The 23,873-nt window shown below is 44.0% G+C and overlaps 3 protein-coding genes across 8 annotated transcripts in view; 1 reads left to right on the top strand and 2 right to left on the bottom strand.

Moving 5' to 3' along the window:
* Positions 1–4,722, bottom strand: part of LOC135510054 (potassium voltage-gated channel subfamily H member 1-like) — an 89,587-nt gene extending 84,865 nt beyond the window's left edge. Inside the window, exon 1 of the mRNA XM_064930854.1 lies at positions 4,650–4,722. Within this exon, the coding sequence (XP_064786926.1) occupies positions 4,650–4,722 (73 nt within the window). The remainder of the gene's footprint in view (positions 1–4,649) is intronic.
* Positions 4,723–7,928: 3,206 nt separating this feature from the next.
* LOC135510053 (large ribosomal subunit protein mL63-like) lies at positions 7,929–9,237 on the bottom strand. Its single transcript, XM_064930853.1, has 2 exons — positions 9,112–9,237; positions 7,929–8,417 (listed from the first exon to the last, which is right to left on the bottom strand). The coding sequence occupies exon 2, from the start codon at positions 8,371–8,373 to the stop codon at positions 8,062–8,064; it is 312 nt and encodes a 103-aa protein (XP_064786925.1). The 5' UTR covers positions 8,374–8,417; positions 9,112–9,237; the 3' UTR covers positions 7,929–8,061.
* A 463-nt stretch (positions 9,238–9,700) lies between these two features.
* LOC135511161 (1-phosphatidylinositol 4,5-bisphosphate phosphodiesterase epsilon-1-like) overlaps positions 9,701–23,873 on the top strand; it is a 42,569-nt gene continuing 28,396 nt past the window's right edge. For 5 of the 6 annotated variants that reach the window (XM_064932757.1, XM_064932756.1, XM_064932755.1 and 2 more), the window contains exons 1-2: positions 9,701–9,963; positions 10,403–11,804. In XM_064932757.1, coding sequence (XP_064788829.1) covers positions 10,632–11,804 — 1,173 coding nt within the window. In that variant the 5' untranslated portion in view covers positions 9,701–9,963; positions 10,403–10,631. The remainder of the gene's footprint in view (positions 9,964–10,402; positions 11,805–23,873) is intronic. The other variant, XM_064932753.1, reaches the window with a different exon arrangement.

The raw sequence follows: 23,873 nt of genomic DNA, 5'->3' as shown, positions 1-23,873 counted from the left end.
TTATAGAAAACTCCCAAATATTAGGGATGGTTTCCACCATATATAAAATCCAGATTTAACCCTTTGCTGACTGCAGAACACAAAGGAAGAAAGACGGAGTCCGAGTTCTACTGTACATTCACACCACTGTGCAGGTCCATCCCTGTCCCAATATGAGTTGGATGCAATACCTATGAACGGCACTGATCTCTGTTATTCTGCATGTTCAAAGGGAAACTTAACTTCACTCCAATCCTCTGAAGCAACACACACACACACTCTCGCTCATCATAAACACCCTCTTGAAAGTAGGTTAACGTCTCAGAATCCAGGGGGGAAAATGGGAATAGGAGAATAATTATCGTAGCAGTGTAAGTCGAGACTCAAGATTTCATTCCATGCAGCTTTTAAAAGACATGCTACTGTAAATTCCTCCAGGTACTCTGGGCCTTGTATTGTTGCTGGGCAGGATTTAACATTTCTGAAGGCAAAATAGCATTACCATGAGAAAACATGTTGACACAATAGTACCCAAATGAGTTTATATTTGTTCCACACCGTAAACATGGTGTTGTCTGTCTCATTTATGAAACTGCTGTGTTGGCAGTTTGTATCGAATAGTATAGCTTCTGTATTGATCACTAAGACAATATAGCACAGTATGTGTGTGTGTGTGTGTGTGTGTGCTTCAGCTCTGTCTCCTTGTCGTTAACTTTCAGGAGGTTTCTGGCCTGTCAGCTCTGAGATTAGGGGACTGACAGACACAGGTACCTGCCTGACAGACGACAGGGAAATCTCTCTCTCTGTTGATTTCTCCACTATTGCACAATATGTTGTTTACATTGTTGTTATAAAAAATCACAATTGAATCTGCCAGTACATAGTCAACCTGGCATCCATTAAAAGGGGCATGCTACAGTAGCATACTAAATAACAAAATTATGTCATGTCTGTGGTGTCAAAAAGTCACACGGAATCAACATGGAATGGCAACGAAACACAAACGAAATGTACTACTCAACAATTGAAAATACACAAACTATCTTACCAAACTACAAACTTCCCCAAGATAAATGAAGACAAACACTAACATAACTGACACAAGCACAACTACAGCGCTATGAAGTAGAACGTTCCATGCCAACATGTTATTTTACAATGTTTTTTAAAACAACCGTAGGATGCCGTAGCTGATAGGTAGCTAAACATCTGTCATCTATGCCCCAACAAAGAACAAGTGTCCTAGGAACTAAATTAACAGTCACAAACAGTGACAAGCACAGAACGTCTCCGAAACTTTAACTGGGTAGTGTCTATGAACCAAAATGAGTAGAAGTTAATGATGTTAAATGAAAAGAGAACAGGTGGCAATAAGAAGCAGGTGTCTGTCCCTAGGCCAGGGTTTTAAGCCTATGTCATAGACTTGGATTCATTTGCTTTGCAAATGAACAGCAATTGGTACAGAACAACAGACATAGTACATGGAGTTAATAGACGGTGAGATTAGGGGGAAAACATGAGCAGCAGCACTACAAAACATGGGTTGGGTTTATACCTGTCTGTCTATGTGATAATGTCCATACTGAAAAGTTGAAAAGAAAAATGGTTAAAGTAACAGTGACAAACTTATTTCAAACAAACTGGTACGTTTCATTTGAGTGATTTTTGTAATGCTTTTTCCACAACCAACATTTCACACATCAACATATTGAGTTACACACGTTCTTCGAGCTCTTGAACTAAAAGGAGTAGTTGTGTGACTTTGCAAAATCACAATGAACTAGCTACACAACTTGGGTTATGGCCCGGTCTCAATGCATCATACTAATGCCCTTGTTCACTCTTCCTCCTGAACTTGGATCAATGAGTCCACTCTAATCCATGCCACGTGTCTCCTTCTGCCCTGCCCTGCTATGACTGGTGTGTGGAGTAGCTTGGTGTATAATGGTTGCCGTGCTTCACCCAGGGTCCTGTTCATTAAGGAACCAAACAGGAGAAAATGGACTTGTACACCTAGAGTTACACAAACTGTAATGCTTCCCTAATAAACACAACCCTGGTTGGTGCTTCTACTCATTGGTTACCACTATACATCACTAAACAGACAGTGGGGCCCCAATAGACTACAGTTGGGCAACAATGGCTGACAAAAGTATTTTCTGAAAATGTTGAATTGACGAGGAGAAACCTTGAATGGATTGAGGACTGTGCCATTCAATTAGTTTATTTTGGTATTAAATAAGGTCATTCTTACAAAAGCAAAGGTGTAGTTGATTGTCCAAGGAGGGATGCTCATGAATGAGAGGGGTGTCCCCAAAATTGGGGTGTGCCTCAAACATGTAGGCCTGGTGCAATTGCACATGGGTAATGTAGCCTGCCCACCTGGCCCCACCTTGCTGCCTCATTGGATATGGATGTCTCCTTCCATCCCACCTACACCTGTCCTACTAATTTGTGTTTCTTTCATAAATTTGGTAGGCTACCAATAACTATGTACTTTGTTTTGTTAGTTTGGCAGAATTGATTGACCATGCAGTTAAGACAACTTTCAGTGAACAGTTAGTCCAAACAGCATTTGTAGATTAAGACAAACAAGGCTAAATTAAACATCTATTCTTCCTTTTTCATGGAATTGTGGTGGCAAATAACATTTACTTATATTGAAATAAGTATTTGAATCAATATGTATTAGTGGAGAAGTAAGGAGGAATCTATGCTATTAAGTTGATTAAGAGATTTCACGTCTCGCATAAAAATACACTATATAGGCAAAAGTATGTGGACACCCCTTCAAATAAGCGGATTCGGCTGTTTCTGCCACACCCGTGGCTGACAGGTGTATAAAATCAACCACACAGCCATGCAAACGCCATAGACAGTGACTTTCAACATTGCACAGTCATAGGATGTCACCTTTCCAACAAGTCAGTTCATCACATTTCTGCCCTGCTAGAGCTGCCCACAGTAAGTGCTGTTATCGTTAAGTGGAAACGTCTATGAGCAACAACGGCTCAGCCGCGAAGTGGTAGGCCACACAAGCTCAACGGATGGGACCGCTGAGTGCTGACGCACGTAGCGTGTAAAAATCGTATGTTTAAAAAAAAATCCTTGGTTTCAACATTCATTACCGAGTCCCAAGCAACGTCAGCACAAGAACAGTTCGTCGGGAGCTTCATGAAATGGGTTTCCATGGCCGAGCAACCGCACACAATCCTAAAGATCTCCATGTGCAATGTCAAGCATCGGCTGCAGAGGTTTAAAGCTCGCCGCCATTAGACTCTGGAAACGCAATCTCTAAAGTAATGAATCACGCTTCACCATCTGGCAATCCAACGGACAAATCTGGCTTTGGCGGATGCCAGGAGAACGCTACTTTTCCCAAAACATAGTGCAAACTGTAAAGTTTGGTGGAGGAATAATGGTCAGGGGCTGTTTTTCATGGTTCGGGCTAGGCCCCTTAGTTCCAGTGAAGGGCCATCTTAACGGTACAGCATACAATGATATTCTAGATGATCCTCTGCTTCCAACTTTGTGTCAACAGTTTGGGAAAGGCCCTTTCCTGTTTCAGCATGACAATGCCCCCGAGCACAAAGCGAAGTCCATATAGAAATGGTTTGTTGAGATCGTTGTGTGGAAGAAATTGGCTGGCCTGCACAGAGCCCTGACCTCAACCCAATCAAACACCTTAGGGATGAATTGGAACACGGACTGTGAGCCAGGCCTAATCGGCCAACATCAGTGCCCGACCTCACTAATGCTTTTGTTTTGTGCCTGAATGGAAGCAAGTCCCCGCAGCAATGTTCTAACATCTAGTGGAATGCCTTCACAGAGGAGTGGAGGCTGTTATAGCAGCAAGGGGGGGGGGGTTAATTTTGAATGAGATGTTCTAGGAGCAGGTGTCCACATACACTACAAAGTATCTTCATGCGTAATCGATGCATAATCACGTGCATAATGAGACCATACACCATAGCTACTAGCCACTGTTGTGAAGAAAAAACATGTATGGGCCCTGTGTATATAGGTTGGACTACATGTTGAAAACAACGACTATATCCATCCTCTCAAAGACACACCAATAAAGAGGATAGAACAAAGAGCCTATTATTTTGGGTGTATTTTCTCAAAACGATAAGCAAATAGTATAGTTTAACTAGCCGACAGGCCAAACAACTTTAGATGTGTTTATTCAAGATTTATTTGACTGTATAGGCAGATTACGGAGAAATAGCCTAGGCTATTTTTAGGCTGCATCATTTCCAAAATTGTGCGTTGCTGCTGATTCCATGGTAGTAAGGTTGCACTTCGGATAAAATAAGAAGCGCCTTTCTGGGGAAGGGATGTGCCCAAGCCTGACTAAAAAAAGAGGTGTGCCTGACAAATAGCCTAGTAATTGTATCCCATTTGATAAGTTCATAAACTACCATACAACTTTTATTAAGCATAGATATTTGGAAAGGACATGGAAAATGTTTCCATTTGTGTTATGGTTATTCCAAGTCACGACGACGTTGAGGAAGAAATCGCGCAGTTCCTCGATCCTAGCCATTCGTATGCTTTTTTACATGACAAATATTTAAAACCCCAACAGAAAAGTTTTTTCTAGGGATACTCCATCCTCAAGATAATTATCATAGGCATTACACATCTCATTGGAGCATGATCCTTACCGTTAGATCGTCTGACAATATTTTCTAAAAAAGTGTTTTGAGGGGCTACAAGTCCTCTCCTTCCTCCGGCCATCCTGGTTCGTCATTCAGTCGTCCGTGTGTGGAAGCTGTCGGTGGGGCTGTATGCTGTCAGCAAAACTATAACTCCAGACGTCTGTCTTCATGGTCCCTTTTATCTGTACGGAGTGAGTGAGCTTTAGATAAAGAGCTCGTCTATAGCTGCTACTGCTACAAAGACTTCTCCCAGTCGCTGGCTGCGCTTCCCCTGTCTAGCAAGCGCCAACAGCACGTCAGGACGCGCATAGGGAATTATCCTCCGCGCTTGTTTGAGCGCAGCGGCGCGCCTGTCTTGTGGTCCACGGGCTTTTGTGGTTCTTCATTCAAACTCCGAGTGCCATCTGCCGGTGATATATGGCAGTGATTCTGAACCCTCTCCTCGGGGACCCCCAGTCGTTCTATGTATTTGATCTATTCCGGAGCTAGCGCACCTAATTCTACTTCTTAAGTCATTATCAAACTCTTGACTAGGCAAGTTAGTTGGGCCAATTCAGGGCTACAGCAAAATTGTGAAACGTCTGGGGATCCCTGAGGAGAGGTTTGAGAACCACTGATATATGGTATACCATCCTGAAAGAACCATATTATACATCCACTAGAAAAGGAGTTTCCCAAACTCGTTCCTGACCCTCAGGTACACATTTTGGTTTATGACCTAGCACTACACAGATGATTCAAATAACCAAATCTTAATGTTGGTTATTTGAATTAGCTGTGTATTGCTCAAGCAAACATAAAAGAAGTGTAACAGGGCCCCAGGACCCGAGTTTGGGAAACAAATCAAATGTTATTGGTCACGTACACATGGTTAGCAGATGTGTAGTAAAATGCTTGTGCTTCTAGTTCCGACTGTGCAGTAATATCTCACAAGTAATCTCACAATTTCACAACTACCTTATACACACAAGTGTAAAGGAATGAATAAGAATATGTACATGTAAATATATTGATGAGCGATGGCCGAACGGCATAGGCAAAATGCAGTAGATGGTAAAGAGTACAGTATATACATATGAGATGAGTAGTCTAGGTTATGTAAACATTATATAAAGTGCCATTGTTTACAGTGATACATGTATCACATCCAATTTTTTATGATTAAAGTGGCTAGAGATTTGAGTTAGTATGTTGGCAGCAGTCACTCAATCTTAGTGATGGCTGTTTAACAATCTGATGGCCTTGAGATAGAAACTGTTTTTCAGTCTCTCGGTCCCAGCTTTGATGCACCTGTACTGACCTTCTGACACCACACTCCCGAGGGCCCTCACCTCCTCCCTGTAGACATCTAGTCGTTGTTGGGAATCAAGCCTACCACTGTAGTGTCGTCTGCAAACTTGATGATTGAGTTGGAGGCGTGCATGTGTAACAGTATAATTTTAAAACCGTCCCCTCGCCCATACCCGGGCGCGAACCAGGGACCTTCTGCACACATCAACAACAGTCACCCTCGAAGCGTCATTACCCATCGCTCCACAAAAGCCGCGGCCCCTGCAGAGCAAGGGGAACTACTACTTCAAGGTCTCAGAGCAAGTGACGTCACCGATTGAAACGCTATTTAGCGCACACCGCTAACTAAGCTAGCCATTTCACATCCGTTACACATGGCCACGCAGTCATGGGTGAACAGGGAGTAACAGGAGAGGGCTGAGAACGCACCCTTGCGAGGCCCCAGTGTTGAGGATCAGCGGGGTGGAGATGTTGTTTCCTACCCTCACCACCCGGGGGCGGCACATCAGAAAGTCCAGGACCCAGTTGCACAGGTCGGGGTTGAGACCTAGGGTCTCGAGCTTAATGACGGGTTTGGAGGGTACTATAGTGTTAAATTGCTGACCTGTAATCGATGAACAGCATTCTTACATAGGTATTCCTCTTGTCAAAATGGGTTAGGGCAGAGTGCAGTGTGATTACATCATCTGTGGACCTATTGGGGCGGTAAGCAAATTGGAGTGGGTCTAGGGTGTCAGGTAGGGTGGAGGTGATATGATCCTTGACTAGTCTCTCAAAGAACTTCATGATGACAGAAGTGTGTGCTACGGGGCAATAGTTGAGTTACCTTAGCTTTTTTGGGAACAGGAACAATGGTGGCCCTCTTGAAGCATGTGGGAACAGCAGACTTGGATAGGGATTGATTGAATGTGTCCAAAACACACCAGCCAGTTGGTCTGCGCATGCTCTGAGGATGCGGCTAGGGATGCCATCTGGGCCAGCAGCCTTGCAAGGGTTAACACGTTTAAATGTTTTACTCACTTTGGCTGCGGTGAAGGAGAGCCCACAGGTTTTGGTAGCGGGCCATGTCAGTGGCACTGTATTGTCCTCAAAACTAGCAAAGAAGTTGTTTACTTTCTCTGGGAGCAAGACATCGGCGTCAACGACGGGGCTGGTTTTCTTTTGGTAATCCGTGATTGACTGTAGACCCTGCCACATATGTCTTCTGTCTGAGCCGTTGAATTGCGACTCTACTTTGTGTCTATACTGACGCTATACTGACTCTTAGCTTGTTTGATTGCCTTGGAGGGAATAGCTACACTTTGTATTCGGTCATGTTTCCGGTCGCCTTGCCATGATTAAAAGCAGTGGTTCGCGCTTTAAGTTTTGCAGGAAGGCTGCCATCAATACATGGTCTCTGTTTGGGGAAGGTTTTAATAGTCACTGTGGGTACCCTGCACCTTTGAGAGTGAAATGAGCCATCTTTTGTACAATTTGTGGGTCTATTTGCATCCTAAACTGTTTAAATACATTCTGAAAGATCATCGTCAAGTACGCCAGTGGTTCTCAGACCTCTCATCGGGACAGAAAGCCGTTCCATGTAGGCTACTTGAACTACTCCAGAGCTTGCACACCTGATTCAACTTGTCAACTGATCATCAAGACCTTTAATAGGTGAATCATATGAGCTAGTGTAGCAGCTGGAAACACTCCTCAGCCTGAAGTGTCTCCACTTGCGCTGCCCAAAGCTAGCTTTGCGGTGGCACGAATGGGTAAGATGCTTCAGGAGGGCAGACACATGTTTGTGAGGCAGAGGTGTTGGGTTTGAGCTGAATCAAGAGGAAGTGGAAGCATGCTAAGAGGAAGCATGCTAAGCAAGCAGCATGGCATCCTTTACACTAGTTCAGGCCTACAACATAATTGTGAAACATCTGGGGGTACCAAAGGAGAGGTTTGAAACCCACTGATGTATGCACAAGAACATTTTAAATGTATTATGAAGCCAAGAACAGGTGGTTTTTAAATCAGAACTGGCTTTATAGAGAATTTCCAACACTCCATAGTTCATATACATTACATACATTTCACACCGGAGTCAACATGCATGCCCTCTCTCCACCCCCCCACACAAAGTCAATATTCCTCGTTATTAACTGGACCATGTCTTGGTTGTGTTGAGGTGACTTAGATGATCCGCAACATATTTATGTTCTGGAAACTTTTGAAACTTGGTCTCCTTAATTTTGAGCCAGTTCTGTGCTCGGCGCTCAGCGGCATGTCCTCTCTCCTGCTCTGGGGTCATGTATGGTCTGGAGATCCAATACTCATTCTCTGCCTCACGTTCCAGGTGCACCAGCATGTTGCGTTTCATCTGCCAGGTGATGGCACGTGGCCGGCGGTACTTCCCGATCCACTGCTTCCCAGAGATGCCTTTCCTCAGCAGGGCCATGGTGAGGAACATTGTGAAGGATGGTGGTTCTTCTCAGCAAGTCGTGGATTTATAGGCTACAACATGATAGAAACAGAAAAATGTGGGTATTGGCTCCATCTTACAGGAGAGGAGCAAAGATCACTAGCTAGGTGGTAGTGGCAAAACAATGGAGGGAATTTCATCATTGGAATAAAACGTAATTCCCCTTGAAATGTTATCATTAAAAAAAAAATGAATTAAGAAGTTACATTTTACAATTTACCGTGAGTCATTTAGCAGGTTCCGGCTTACAGTAGTGAGTTTTCTAATGGATGTATAATATGGTTATTTTCGTATAGCCACACGGGACCATATTACATTTGGCAAACTATAAAATTACTAGAGATATATGGGTATACTCTTCCAAAACTCTGGAATACTTTATAAATACAAATGCCACAAAAATGCCACAGAACCGCGCATGCACAGAAGCTGTCCCCCTATCCTTGACAAAAACGACGCATCTGCAGCTAATTTACATTTGGTTGAACAAAAATTATTATGGACAGGTCTGTCCCATATTCAGACTAATCCAAGTAATCATAGTATATAATTTTACGAGTGAAACCCCGAATAATTTATCAAATCATTGACGCGATAAGTACAGCTAGCTGTATTCACTATCAAAGTAAATGCTACTAGCTAGTTGGTAGCATTAGCCTGCTACAAACGCGTTAAAAAAATGAATTTATTAGGAAAATATTCCTAGCTCCATTTCTTTTGGATTACCTGTCAGTTATCCGATACAAATCCACCAATATTGATGTTGTCTTCATATAATTCGTGCAAAACGTGACCCCAGTCGGTTTGAAAGACATTTCTTTCTTCCGCGAATTCTACGGTATGCAGGAGGAATCAAACCATTTCACATGTAATGACGATTCCATTCCAGCTGGAGGCGCTATTATACTGAGTTGGTTACAAGAACACAGAAACAGTCATCCAGTTGTTTCATCAGAGACGGAATGTTTTCAAACCTCTGGTTTCATATGTTTTTGTTATGATAAGTTAAGACATTTGTACCAATCAAATGTCATGTTCTTCAAAATCAAAGAGGCACTATTTAATACCTTTAGAAAGCTGCTCAAATCTAATCTGCTAAAATAGGAAAGTAAGGTAATTGCAAAGTAGGCACGTGTTGCATTAACCAAATCCAAACCTTACCCTATTTTGTGTGTTTACTTTCTGAATGAGCAAGCAGCTCATGATTGATTGTACACCCATATTGACCTGATGGTACAAAGTTCATATTGAATAGATGGGAGTATAAAAGCAAGTCTATTTAAGTGACTGCCACTTTAAACGCTGTGAAGGTATTAGCATTAGGTCCTGTCCAGTGTGATTGCAAAACAACCCAGTTAGCTGTGAGAATAAAAAAGGAAAAAAGCTCCTGCCAAGTTCTGTCCCGAAAGCCCTGCCCGGTGAAATCCTTGTTTCTGTGACTCCCTTTTTCCCACTCCCCTGATTCCTCTCTTTTCCTCTCCTCACAGCCCCCCTATAATACCAAGAATAGAGAAGGAACTGGGACGCATCTGGACTGCTGGAAATGAAACTGGAGAGACACAAGTCAACCACACTAAGGTAAGGAAAACCTAATCATTCAACAAGAGCACAGGCTGAAACATTTGAGAAGTTTTAGTCTTGTGACTTTTTGATTATTCTAATAGGGTTTTCATGTGATAATCCCATGCAAACAAACCTTTGATAATGCAGGGTTTTTGATAGGCTACTGTAGCAGAAGAGAATGGGGTACAATATTCTATTAACCATTTTTCATTCACCACTTTAGGAGCTTTAATGCATGTACAGTAGGTCACTGCACAGAGCTCTGTTACAGTTACCCCATAATATGGTCTTAATAATGTTGTCTCGCTTTGTTTGGCCATAGGCAGGGAAGGGAAGGAAAGCCTGATTGTATGGTATATCTGCCTTGAATCATCAAATTATAGTCACTTCCCTTGGTGCATTGTATTCAGTGCCATTTTATATCTAACTTGAGTTTTCCTGCTGTCTCCTGCAGATTTACGAGGGGTGTGCCTGCCTGGCTGGCACAGCAGCAAAGTTAATCTCTAAGTGTGCACAGAGGGACACATCTCCTTAACAACATGCAGCATTGACAAAATACTTTCACTTTCCTGGCTTTCACAGCTGTTGTGGACTCCACCTGCACCCACCTCTGTTTCTAGATGCTCTGACATCTCTAAATACCGACCAGGAGGAAGACACAGACAGGCAGGCCGGCCAGCAAGATGGAGGAATTCTCTACCAGCAACACAGACGGGACAGAGACATGTGCCAAGGAGATAGATCATGGGACTGTGAGGCCCAGGGGCTCACATGGGGACCAGCAGAGAGTTAAAGTTCAACTCCAGTCTGATAACACAGATGCACCGCCACCACCACCGGATAAACACTCCAGCAATGGCTGCCGTGCAATGGAGTCTCTGGATGCTGGATGGAGGCAGAGAGAGTGTGTGACTGTGCCTGCCAGTAAACCTTCGGGTTGCTGCTGTAACGCAAGCTGCAGGAAGGGCCTTGGGCCTTGTGTACTGTGCTGCAGTCAGATCACAGACGTTTGCCAGGACCCTGACAGTAACACTGCAGTCCAGAGAGCAGGGATTTCACCTCAGACGTACACAGCTGATAAAACAGGATATGATACACAGAGCATTGAAGGTACTGTAGTGCATCACGACACAGATGTATGCCGGAGTGTCATGGAGTTGGAGTCAGAGGAGTTGTCTCCTCTGTGTAATGCAATGACACTATCAGGTGGGGGCAGTAACAAGAACTGGTTACAGGGCTTGCTCTACCCTGGTACCTCCTTAGGTTATGATAGAGGCAAGGAGGCTATAGGGGGCAAGGTGTCAGGCTCAGAATTCTCAATGTCCTCAGCGCCATCTTCCACAGGAGTCACTACGGGCAGCTTTGCCTTCTGTCTGGTGGAGGAGGTGACATCATCAACAGTCACCAACACCAGCTCTGTCCATAGACTCAGAGATGGCCACATCAGCCCAGGGGGAAAAGCCGAAACTAAAATGTGCTCTACATTGGCACTCCTTCCCGCTAGCCCTTCCGAAAGCCCCACGGCTTTAAAGATGGCCTCAGACAAGACTGAGGATAACTTTTCATATAATATGCAAGAGTGTTCGACGGTCCTAGTCCGTAGGTTTTTAAGGGAAAACCAGAGGGTGAAGAAGTCGATGTGTACAGGAACCAGGGCTATCATCAGGACGTTACCCACAGGGAGGATCGGTGAGGAGGCGTGGAACACTGTCTGCAGAAGGCAGCCCCTCCAGGTGTGGGATGAGGATGGCCACCAAACTTCTGGGGGATACAGTGGACACAGTTCAACCTCTCAGAGTCTACATCTGCAAGTGTGTAAACGTCTCCTTGGAAAAACAGCAGACTTGTTTTTTGAGGTAAGAGCATATACACGCAGTTGGCTTTAATGGTTCCATTGAGCAAAACTGTGTCACTTTTAGTTTAAAACTACTTTGGAAAATCCCTAGACTACACTTGACACATACCTAGACCATACCCACACAAACACATGCACGGCGTGTTTCAGAAAGGAAACGTGTGTAAAAAAAAGAAAATGGTACAGTGCTACACTATGTAGTGTGAGCCAAAACTCAGGTTGACGTATTTTGGGATGAATCTTATCTTGGAGGCTTAGCTGAGTGATTTCCACTAGATGGGCCAGTGACAATATAAAAAATGTTTGGATTTGTTGTTGTTGTTCCTTTTTTTGGTCTTATTTTAAGGTTAGGCATAAGGTTATCAGTTTGCTTAAGGTTAGGTGTAGGTTTCACATCTGATTGTATGACTTTGTAGTGACTTCCCTGCAGAGCTGCCTCTAGTACATGAGTCACCCCAATAAAAGCCAACCTGCAGCCAAAACTCACTGAGCTGCAGTGGCAATGGGGGTTGGGGCAGCCGGGTAGGAGAGCAAAGGGGAGGGGTGGTTAACTAAGTAGAACTTTAGAGGCCTGTATTATAGAGGTGTGTCTCAAATGTCACCATATTCCTTATATAGTGCACTATTTTTGACCAGAGCCTTATGGGCCCTAGTCAAAAGTAGTGCACTATAAAGGCAATAGGGTGCCATTTGCGACACAGATACAGGGCCTGGGCTGCTCTGCACTAGTGGGTACACACCCAATGGAAAAGTTAGGCTACATCATTACCTCACAATCACTTGGCATATGGTTACAATCTCAACCATGCAAAACAAATACAGTCAGTGGAAAACAAAGCACTCACGCTCCAGAGTTTGTTTTTAAGGTGCTGCTGAGTCAAAAACATCAAGCTTCAGGAGAAATAAAAGGAACAACTTGCGTACTTGGCCTACTTATAGCTTCAACCTGTGGTAATTGTTTGGTAGGTAGACCCAGAGTAGGTGAAAACAGTCACAGCCTATTGAAAGAAGAACCTGTCATATAAGGATGATTAGAGAGAACTGAGAGATGAGGGGGATGGTCTGTCTTCAGTCTGCTTTACACCTTCACCAGGAATCATGAGATGAGGGGGATGGTCTGTCTTCAGTCTGCTTTACACCTTCACCAGGAATCATGAGATGAGGGGGATGGTCTGTCTTCAGTCTGCTTTACACCTTCACCAGGAATCATGGGAGATGAGGGGATGGTCTGTCTTCAGTCTGCTTTACACCTTCACCAGGAATCATGGGAGATGAGGGGATGGTCTGTCTTCAGTCTGCTTTACACCTTCACCAGGAATCATGGGAGATGAGGGGATGGTCTGTCTTCAGTCTGCTTTACACCTTCACCAGGAATCATGGGAGATGAGGGGATGGTCTGTCTTCAGTCTGCTTTACACCTTCACCAGGAATCATGGGAGATGAGGGGATTGTCTGTCTTCAGTCTGCTTTACACCTTCACCAGGAATCATGAGAGATGAGGGGGATGGTCTGTCTTCAGTCTGCTTTACACCTTCACCAGGAATCATGAGAGATGAGGGGGATGGTCTGTCTTCAGTCTGCTTTACACCTTCACCAGGAATCATGAGAGATGAGGGGGATGGTCTGTCTTCAGTCCTCTTTACACCTTCACCAGGAATCATGGGAGATGAGGGGGATGGTCTGTCTTCAGTCTGCTTTACACCTTCACCAGGAATCATGAGATGAGGGGATGGTCTGTCTTCAGTCTGCTTTACACCTTCACCAGGAATCATGAGAGATGAGGGGGATGGTCTGTCTTCAGTCCTCTTTACACCTTCACCAGGAATCATGGTCTGTCTTCAGTCCTCTTTACACCTTCACCAGGAATCATGAGATGAGGGGGATGGTCTGTCTTCAGTCTGCTTTACACCTTCACCAGGAATCATGAGAGATGAGGGGATGGTCTGTCTTCAGTCCTCTTTACACCTTCACCAGGAATCATGAGATGAGGGGATGGTCTGTCTTCAGTCCTCTTTACACCTTCACCAGGAATCATGAGATGAGGGGGATGGTCTGTCTTCAGTCTGCTTTACACCTTCACCAGGAATCATGAGATGAGGGGGATGGTCTGTCTTCAGTCCTCTTTACACCTTCACCAGGAATCATGAGATGAGGGGATGGTCTGTCTTCAGTCCTCTTTACACCTTCACCAGGAATCATGAGATGAGGGGGATGGTCTGTCTTCAGTCTGCTTTACACCTTCACCAGGAATCATGAGATGATGGGGATGGAATCATCTGTCTGTCTTCAGTCCTCTTTACACCTTCACCAGGAATCATGAGATGAGGGGATGGTCTGTCTTCAGTCCTCTTTACACCTTCACCAGGAATCATGAGATGAGGGGGATGGTCTGTCTTCAGTCTGCTTTACACCTTCACCAGGAATCATGAGATGAGGGGATGGTCTGTCTTCAGTCCTCTTTACACCTTCACCAGGAATCATGAGATGAGGGGGATGGTCTGTCTTCAGTCCTCTTTTCACCAGGAATCATGAGATGAGGGGGACCTTCACCAGGAATCATGAGATGAGGGGGATGGTCTGTCTTCAGTCTGCTTTACACCTTCACCAGGAATCATGAGATGAGGGGATGGTCTGTCTTCAGTCCTCTTTACACCTTCACCAGGAATCATGAGATGAGGGGATGGTCTGTCTTCAGTCCTCTTTACACCTTCACCAGGAATCATGAGATGAGGGGGATGGTCTGTCTTCAGTCTGCTTTACACCTTCACCAGGAATCAGGAAGTCCTCTTTCACCTTCACCAGGAATCAGAGATGAGGGGATGGTCTGTCTTCAGTCCTCTTTACACCTTCACCAGGAATCATGAGATGAGGGGGATGGTCTGTCTTCAGTCTGCTTTACACCTTCACCAGGAATCATGAGATGAGGGGATGGTCTGTCTTCAGTCCTCTTTACACCTTCACCAGGAATCATGAGATGAGGGGGATGGTCTGTCTTCAGTCTGCTTTACACCTTCAACAGGAATCATGAGAGATGAGGGGGATGGTCTGTCTTCAGTCCTCTTTACACCTTCACCAGGAATCATGGGAGATGAGGGGATGGTCTGTCTTCAGTCCTCTTTACACCTTCACCAGGAATCATGAGATGAGGGGGATGGTCTGTCTTCAGTCTGCTTTACACCTTCACCAGGAATCATGAGAGATGAGGGGATGGTCTGTCTTCAGTCCTCTTTACACCTTCACCAGGAATCATCACCAGGAATCATGAGATGAGGGGGATGGTCTGTCTTCAGTCTTCTTTACACCTTCACCAGGAATCATGAGATGAGGGGATGGTCTGTCTTCAGTCCTCTTTACACCTTCACCAGGAATCATGAGATGAGGGGGATGGTCTGTCTTCAGTCCTCTTTACACCTTCACCAGGAATCATGAGATGAGGGGGATGGTCTGTCTTCAGTCCTCTTTACACCTTCACCAGGAATCATGAGAGATGAGGGGATGGTCTGTCTTCAGTCCTCTTTACACCTTCACCAGGAATCATGAGATGAGGGGATGGTCTGTCTTCAGTCCTCTTTACACCTTCACCAGGAATCATGAGATGAGGGGGATGGTCTGTCTTCAGTCTGTCTCTTTACACCTTCACCAGGAATCATGAGAGATGAGGGGATGGTCTCAGGAATCATGAGAGATGAGGGGGATGGTCTGTCTTCAGTCCTCTTTACACCTTCACCAGGAATCAGGAATCATGGGAGATGAGGGGATGGTCTGTCTTCAGTCCTCTTTACACCTTCACCAGGAATCATGAGAGATGAGGGGGATGGTCTGTCTTCAGTCCTCTTTACACCTTCACCAGGAATCATGAGAGATGAGGGGATGGTCTGTCTTCAGTCCTCTTTACACCTTCACCAGGAATCATGAGAGATGAGGGGATGGTCTGTCTTCAGTCCTCTTTACACCTTCACCAGGAATCATGAGAGATGGGGGGATGGTCTGTCTTCAGTCCTCTTTACACCTTCACCAGGAATCATGAGAGATGAGGGGGATGGTCTGTCTTCAGTCCTCTTTACACCTTCACCAGGAATCATGAGAGATGAGGGGATGGTCTGTCTTCAGTCCAGGAATCATGAGAGATTACACCTTCACCAGGAATCATGAGAGATGAGGGGGATGGTCTGTCTTCAGTCCTCTTTACACCTTCACCAGGAATCATGAGAGATGAGGGGGATGGTCTGTCTTCAGTCCTCTTTACACCTTCACCAGGAATCATGGGAGATGAGGGGATGGTCTGTCTTCAGTCCTCTTTACACCTTCACCAGGAATCATGAGAGATGAGGGGGATGGTCTGTCTTCAGTCCTCTTTACACCTTCACCAGGAATCATGAGAGATGAGGGGGATGGTCTGTCTTCAGTCCTCTTTACACCTTCACCAGGAATCATGAGAGATGGGGGGGATGGTCTGTCTTCAGTCCTCTTTACACCTTCACCAGGAATCATGAGAGATGAGGGGATGGTCTGTCTTCAGTCCTCTTTACACCTTCACAGGAATCAGGAATCATGAGAGATGAGGGGATGGTCTGTCTTCAGTCCTCTTTACACCTTCACCAGGAATCATGAGAGATGAGGGGGATGGTCTGTCTTCAGTCCTCTTTACACCTTCACCAGGAATCATGAGATGAGGGGATGGTCTGTCTTCAGTCCTCTTTACACCTTCACCAGGAATCATGAGAGATGAGGGGATGGTCTGTCTTCAGTCCTCTTTACACCTTCACCAGGAATCATGAGAGATGAGGGGATGGTCTGTCTTCAGTCCTCTTTACACCTTCACCAGGAATCATGAGAGATGAGGGGATGGTCTGTCTTCAGTCCTCTTTACACCTTCACCAGGAATCATGAGAGATGAGGGGATGGTCTGTCTTCAGTCCTCTTTACACCTTCACCAGGAATCATGAGAGATGAGGGGATGGTCTGTCTGTCTTCAGTCCTCTTTACACCTTCACCAGGAATCATGAGAGATGAGGGGGATGGTCTGTCTTCAGTCCTCTTTACACCTTCACCAGGAATCATGGGAGATGAGGGGATGGTCTGTCTTCAGTCCTCTTTACACCTTCACCAGGAATCATGAGAGATGAGAGATGGGATGGTCTGTCTTCAGTCCTCTTTACACCTTCACCAGGAATCATGAGAGATGAGGGGATGGTCTGTCTTCAGTCCTCTTTACACCTTCACCAGGAATCATGGGAGATGAGGGGATGGTCTGTCTTCAGTCCTCTTTACACCTTCACCAGGAATCATGAGAGATGAGGGGATGGTCTGTCTTCAGTCCTCTTTACACCTTCACCAGGAATCATGAGAGATGAGGGGATGGTCTATCTTCAGTCCTCTTTACACCTTCACCAGGAATCATGGGAAGATGGTGATGTCTGTGTTGACTTTTAAGAAATGTATTTTCTCAGGACCCCAAATGGAAAAATGCCTTTGGGCTTTATTATGTTTTATCCTCAATTATTTTATGTAAAGTTGTTAAAACATGACAGTGTGTACAGTGGTCCAAGACAATAAAGAGTTATGAGTACATTCCTAAAAGGGGGAATGAGGAGTGGTATGAGCTCAGAGGGGGTTATGATGCAGTCTAGTCTGGGATTCAAATGAAAACAAAGTGGGGCCCCTGCCACTTTTGGAGACAAACATTTTAGAAGACTATTTACCAATCATAGATTGCCCCTTTAGAAGTCAATAAACCTCAGAGAATGGACTGCAGACCTTCTCATTCAGTACTTATCCTGCAGCAGCAATAGACTGTACGCTGCTGGTAATAATACATTAGACTGCTACCTAGTGGTATGATATATATTGTTACTTCTCACTTAAACCATTGGCACAGAGAAGTGTCCAATCTAATCTGAAAAACACTGATGTTTTCTCCAGTCCAAGCAATGACACACCTGATTCAAATGATCAATAAATTATAGTCTGTAATAAATTTTATTATTTGAATTAGGGTCAATTAAATGCTCTCCTTTTGAAAATAAATTGCATGGCCGATTCAACTGACAGCAGAAGACATGAAATTAACTGCAACTGTTGTTGTACAATAGATATTTGTACTGAGCCACCGTGGTCTCAGCAGAAAATAAGACTCTAAGATCCTTGTTAAGTAATTTCTGTAGAAAATAATACCAGAATCTGTTTCAGTGATCAGGGTTTAAAGAGGTAATTTCAAGGTTGACTGAACTCAATAGTGTGGGTCAGGGATGAAGACAATTCAGGGAATTTCAGAGGGGAAAATCAGTTCATGAAGGGAAAAAAATTGGCATTTAAAATAGCAGACATGGTAATTGAATAAACAATGTGATTGGTAACTGTGTGTGTAAAGTACCTCACGCTGCTTGCTTAGCGAGTACCGTTTCCTCGTGAGTCGGCTCATACCAAGGCTCGAATCCATTACCCCAGCCTTGCTAACACACGTGATCACCCTCCTGATGCGTCTTCCCATTCGCACCACGGAAAAGCTAGCTTTTGCAGGCCACTTCAGGCTAAGGAGTGATTTTCATGTGCGTGTGTGTGTCCTGTGTGAGTCTTTTCTTGAGTGCAGTCACTGCCGACCTAACGTGATAGCATAAGGCTTTGTTTCCACAATATAGAGATTTTCACGGATCGCCCAAACTGCAGTGGTTTGTGTAGAAGAGCAACGTGATGTGTTTTATAGAGAATGGTCATGTTCTCCTAATAACTCCTCTTACTGATGTCAAGTCTCCCTAACCATATAAGGGGAGCTGCCCCACCCCCTCTCTCTAGTTTTGCTCCCTCTCCCTCCTCTTAGGTTTCAGACATGCTCTTTCTCTTCTGTCTGAAACATATCTCTGTCTCAAACATACTCTAATTGTGGAGGCTGTATTGCATTAGGCATAATTTTCTAATGTAAGTCAAATATATTGTCTTTGTCATTCAGATGGTTTATTCAAAGAAAGCAGTAGCACTAGTACTTAACTGACTTTTCTATTAAATTATGCATACTATCATCTGAGTTATTCGTATCAAGGTAGAGTGTGATTGTGTTCCTGATGGTAAATGTGGGTCTGGTAAATGTGGTATCCCTGGTTTGGTGTAATATGGCAGAATAGTTTCTAGCCAATGTATAGACTGTCCATGGCCAACAGGTCCGTGGCCAACAGGTCCGTGGCCAACAGGTCCGTGGCCAACAGGTCTGGCCAACAGGTCCATGGCCAACAGGTCTGGCCAACAGGTCCATGGCCAACAGGTCTGGTCAACAGGTCCGTGGCCAACAGGTCCGTGGCCAACAGGTCCGTGGCCAACAGGTCCGTGGCCAACAGGTCCGTGGCCAACAGGCCTGGCCAACAGGTCCGTGGCCAACAGGCCTGGCCAACAGGTCCGTGGCCAACAGGTCCGTGGCCAACAGGTCCGTGGCCAACAGGTCCGTGGCCAACAGGTCTGGCCAACAGGTCCATGACCAACAGGTCTGGTCAACAGGTCCGTGGCCAACAGGTCCGTGGTCAACAGGTCCGTGGTCAACAGGTCCGTGGCCAACAGGTCAGTGGCCAACAGGTCCGTGGCCAACAGGTCCGTGGCCAACAGGTCCGTGGCCAACAGGTCTGGCCAACAGGTCTGGCCAACAGGTCCATGACCAACAGGTCTGGTCAACAGGTCCGTGGCCAACAGGTCCGTGGTCAACAGGTCCGTGGTCAACAGGTCCGTGGTCAACAGGTCCGTGGCCAACAGGTCTGGCCAACAGGTCTGGCCAACGGGTCCGTGGCCGACGGGTCCGTGGCCAACGGGTCCGTGGCCAACAGGTCCGTGGCCAACAGGTCCATGGCCAACAGGTCCATGGCCAACAGGTACAACAATGTATTAGGGTGTTCGCTCTCGTTCCACTTTACTAAATTTGGCTAAATTTATCGTTCTATTTAATTTAATTTAAACAGATAGAAATGTATAAACGGACATGAGTTTTAAGCCATATACAGTATGAAAGGTATTTGAGAAACACTTAACATTGAATGTATCATTTCTAAAGGGGTCATAAAGAGCTTATCAGTTGTTGACAGTTTAGTTTACAGTTGGTAATAAACATTTATTACTATCTGACAGATATAATCTTTCATTATTGGTTTAGGCCTATAAATCATTGTACACAGGGTAGGGTAGGTTACTTTCTAAATGTAATCCGTTACAGTTACTAGTTACCTGTCCAAAATTGTAATCAGTAACAACTTCTGGATTACCCAAACTCAGTAACGTAATCTGATTACATTATGTTACTTTTAGATTACTTTCCCATGTAGAGGCTTTAGAAGAAGACAATGTATGTTACCAATTTAACGACATCTATTGCAAGATAAATCAATGTTAAAGTTTATATAGCTGGCCATATATGGATGTTAAATTTGACTTTATGGGTTGGTTATGTAGGCTTCTTCTAACCCATCGCTTTCTACTACATATAATAATACGATTAAATGATATCTTTACATTAAAAACCAAGTCTATCAGAATTCCAGTCATTCCAATAAATGTTAAACCCCTTGATCTTCAAGAATAGGACTTGGAAGTATAGATTAGTCAAATTGTTTTACCTGAGCATAACCCCAAAACTAAGGACTAGTTTGTCACACCCTGATCTGGTTCACCTGTCCTTGTAATTGTCTCCACCCCCTCCATGTGTTGCGTTTGATCCCCGGTGTATACAGTGCCTTGCGAAAGTATTCGGCCCCCTTGAACTTTGCGACGTTTTGCCACATTTCAGGCTTCAAACATAAAGATATATAACTGTATTTTTTTGTGAAGAATCAACAACAAGTGGGACACAATCATGAAGTGGAACGACATTTATTGGATATTTCAAACTTTTTTAACAAATCAAAAACGGAAAAATTGGGCGTGCAAAATTATTCAGCCCCTTTACTTTCAGTGCAGCAAACTCTCTCCAGAAGTTCAGTGAGGATCTCTGAATGATCCAATGTTGACCTAAATGACTAATGATGATAAATACAATCCACCTGAGTGTAATCAAGTCTCCGTATAAATGCACCTGCACTGTGATAGTCTCAGAGGTCCGTTAAAAGCGCAGAGAGCATCATGAAGAACAAGGAACACACCAGGCAGGTCCGAGATACTGTTGTGAAGAAGTTTAAAGCCGGATTTGGATACAAAAAGATTTCCCAAGCTTTAAACATCCCAAGGAGCACTGTGCAAGCAATAATATTGAAATGGAAGGAGTATCAGACCACTGCAAATCTACCAAGACCTGGCCGTCCCTCTAAACTTCCAGCTCATACAAGCAGAAGACTGATCAGAGATGCAGCCAAGAGGCCCATGATCACTCTGGATGAACTGCAGAGATCTACAGCTGAGGTGGGAGACTCTGTCCATAGGACAACAATCAGTCGTATATTGAACAAATCTGGCCTTTATGGAAGAGTGGCAAGAAGAAAGACATTTCTTAAAGATATCCATAAAAAATGTTGTTTAAAGTTTGCCACAAGCCACCTGGGAGACACACCAAACATGTGGAAGAAGGTGCTCTGGTCAGATGAAACCAAAATTGAACTTTTTGGCAACAATGCAAAACGTTATGTTTGGCGTAAAAGCAACACAGCTCATCACCCTGAACACACCATCCCCACTGTCAAACATGGTGGTGGCAGCATCATGGTTTGGGCCTGCTTTTCTTCAGCAGGGACAGGGAAGATGGTTAAAATTGATGGGAAGATGGATGGAGCCAAATACAGGACCATTCTGGAAGAAAACCTGATGGAGTCTGCAAAAGACCTGAGACTGGGACGGAGATTTGTCTTCCAACAAGACAATGATCCAAAACATAAAGCAAAATCTACAATGGAATGGTTCAAAAATAAACATATCCAGGTGTTAGAATGGCCAAGTCAAAGTCCAGACCTGAATCCAATCGAGAATCTGTGGAAAGAACTGAAAACTGCTGTTCACAAATGCTCTCCATCCAACCTCACTGAGCTCGAGCTGTTTTGCAAGGAGGAATGGGAAAATATTTCAGTCTCTCGATGTGCAAAACTGATAGAGACATACCCCAAGCGACTTACAGCTGTAATCGCAGCAAAAGGTGGCGCTATAAAGTATTAACTTAAGGGGGCTGAATAATTTTGCACGCCCAATTTTTCAGTTTTTGATTTGTTAAAAAAGTTTTAAATATCCAATAAATGTCGTTCCACTTCATGATTGTGTCCCACTTGTTGTTGATTCTTCACAAAAAAATACAGTTTTATATCTTTATGTTTGAAGCCTGAAATGTGGCAAAAGGTTGCAAAGTTCAAGGGGGCCGAATATTTTTGCAAGACACTGTATATCCTTGTGTTTCCTGTCTCTATGTGCCAGTTTGTCTTGCTTACCAAGTCAACCAGCGTTTTTCCTTGCTCCTATTTTTCCCAGTCTCTGCTTATTTCTAGTCCTCCTGGTTTTGACCCTTGCCTGTCCTGACTCCGAACCCGCCTGCCTGACCACTCTGCCTGGTCTGATTATCAGCCTGCCTATCCCCTTGTACTGTTTTTGGACTCCGATCTGGTTTCTGACCCCTGCCTGGCCTGACCTCGAGACTGCCTATCGTCTGGTACTGTTTGGACCTGGTTTATGAATTCTCGTCTGTCCCCGACCTGCCTTTGCGTACTCCCTTTGTTATAATAAATATCGGAGCACTACCATCTGACTCCTGTGTCTGCATTTGGGTCTTGCCTTGTGCCCTTATATTATTAGCCACCCCTCCTTGATGTTTATGGTTTTGTTGTCATGGAGGACTGATTGGTCGCATTGATTTGAGTTGAAAAATAAATGCTGCGCTCATGGCATGCTTTGAGCACTACTGAAAGTGCTATTTACATGTAAAAAATAAATGCCATGTGCTGCATTTGCCTATTGTTTACCTTTTTGTTGGTGACACTTTATCTTGATAATATGCAGCTGTTTAAAGTGCAAATCCACAGATGAAACAATAACAAAATGGATGCCCAGCCTCTGTTTTGGTGAAAAGTTGAGGGATGGGCCTGGAGAAATGTAACCACTCTCAGATGAATAGACAGAGCTGTGGAAGCAAGGACTGACCATCCATGATATAAAATGATTGTTTTAACCATGTTATGAGGCTATATAGTGTTTGTTTATATTTACAATGTTTACAAACATTGGAATAAATCAAGCTTATATTTGGGGTTGTCATGGAGTACGACAGTTGAACTAAGCTCATGAAGGATTTATAAATTATATTCTTCAACAATCAATGGATATATATATACACTACCATTCAAAAGTTTGGGGTGACTTGTCCTTGTTTTTGAAAGAAAAGCAAATTTTTTGTTGTCCATTAAAATAACATCAAATTGATCAGAAATACACTTCTGGTGGAACAAACCTAAATTTGTGCCTTTTTCAATTCTGATTTGAATGTCATTGAGAAAACAGAGAAGTGTCAAAGATATATATATATATTTTGCTAACATCCTTCTGAATTTAAAAGTAGTCGTCTGGTTTTTCGAAAGTATCTGTAATCTGATTACAATATTTTTGCTGGTAACGTATTACAGTTACCGTTTTTTTGTAATCCCTTACATGTAATCCGTTACTCCCCAACCCTGATTGTACAATACTAGCAACAAGCTGAATGGGAAGTAAGCCTAGAACTTACTAGATATGTTCTTATATTGAAACTTTACAAATGTACAAAACCACATATAACAACAACACTAAATAACCAAGGCTTCCTCTCCTCATCTCCTACAGTCATCTACTCTGATGTAAAAGAAATGGACTGGACCAGTCTGACTGGTGTATGCAAATACTAAGAAGATATCGCTCTCACCTTCCCTATAATCTGTACAGAATGGAGTGTAGATGAGTGGAGGACACCACTATAGACAATTGTGTTGCACCCTATGATCATCTTCAAATCGACCAAAATCCTGAGCTTTGAGTGAAATTACCAGATTTGACGATACAATCATCTGACAAATGAGGTCTATCGGCGGCCATTCTTTTAACATCTGTGGAAGCCTCTGGTCCAGCGCAGTGCATGCTGGTCAGATTCATTAAGGGA

Source organism: Oncorhynchus masou, chromosome 23 (genome assembly GCF_036934945.1).
Source record: "Oncorhynchus masou masou isolate Uvic2021 chromosome 23, UVic_Omas_1.1, whole genome shotgun sequence".
Lineage (NCBI taxonomy): Eukaryota > Metazoa > Chordata > Actinopteri > Salmoniformes > Salmonidae > Oncorhynchus > Oncorhynchus masou.
This window is presented reverse-complemented; position numbering and strand designations above follow the sequence as displayed.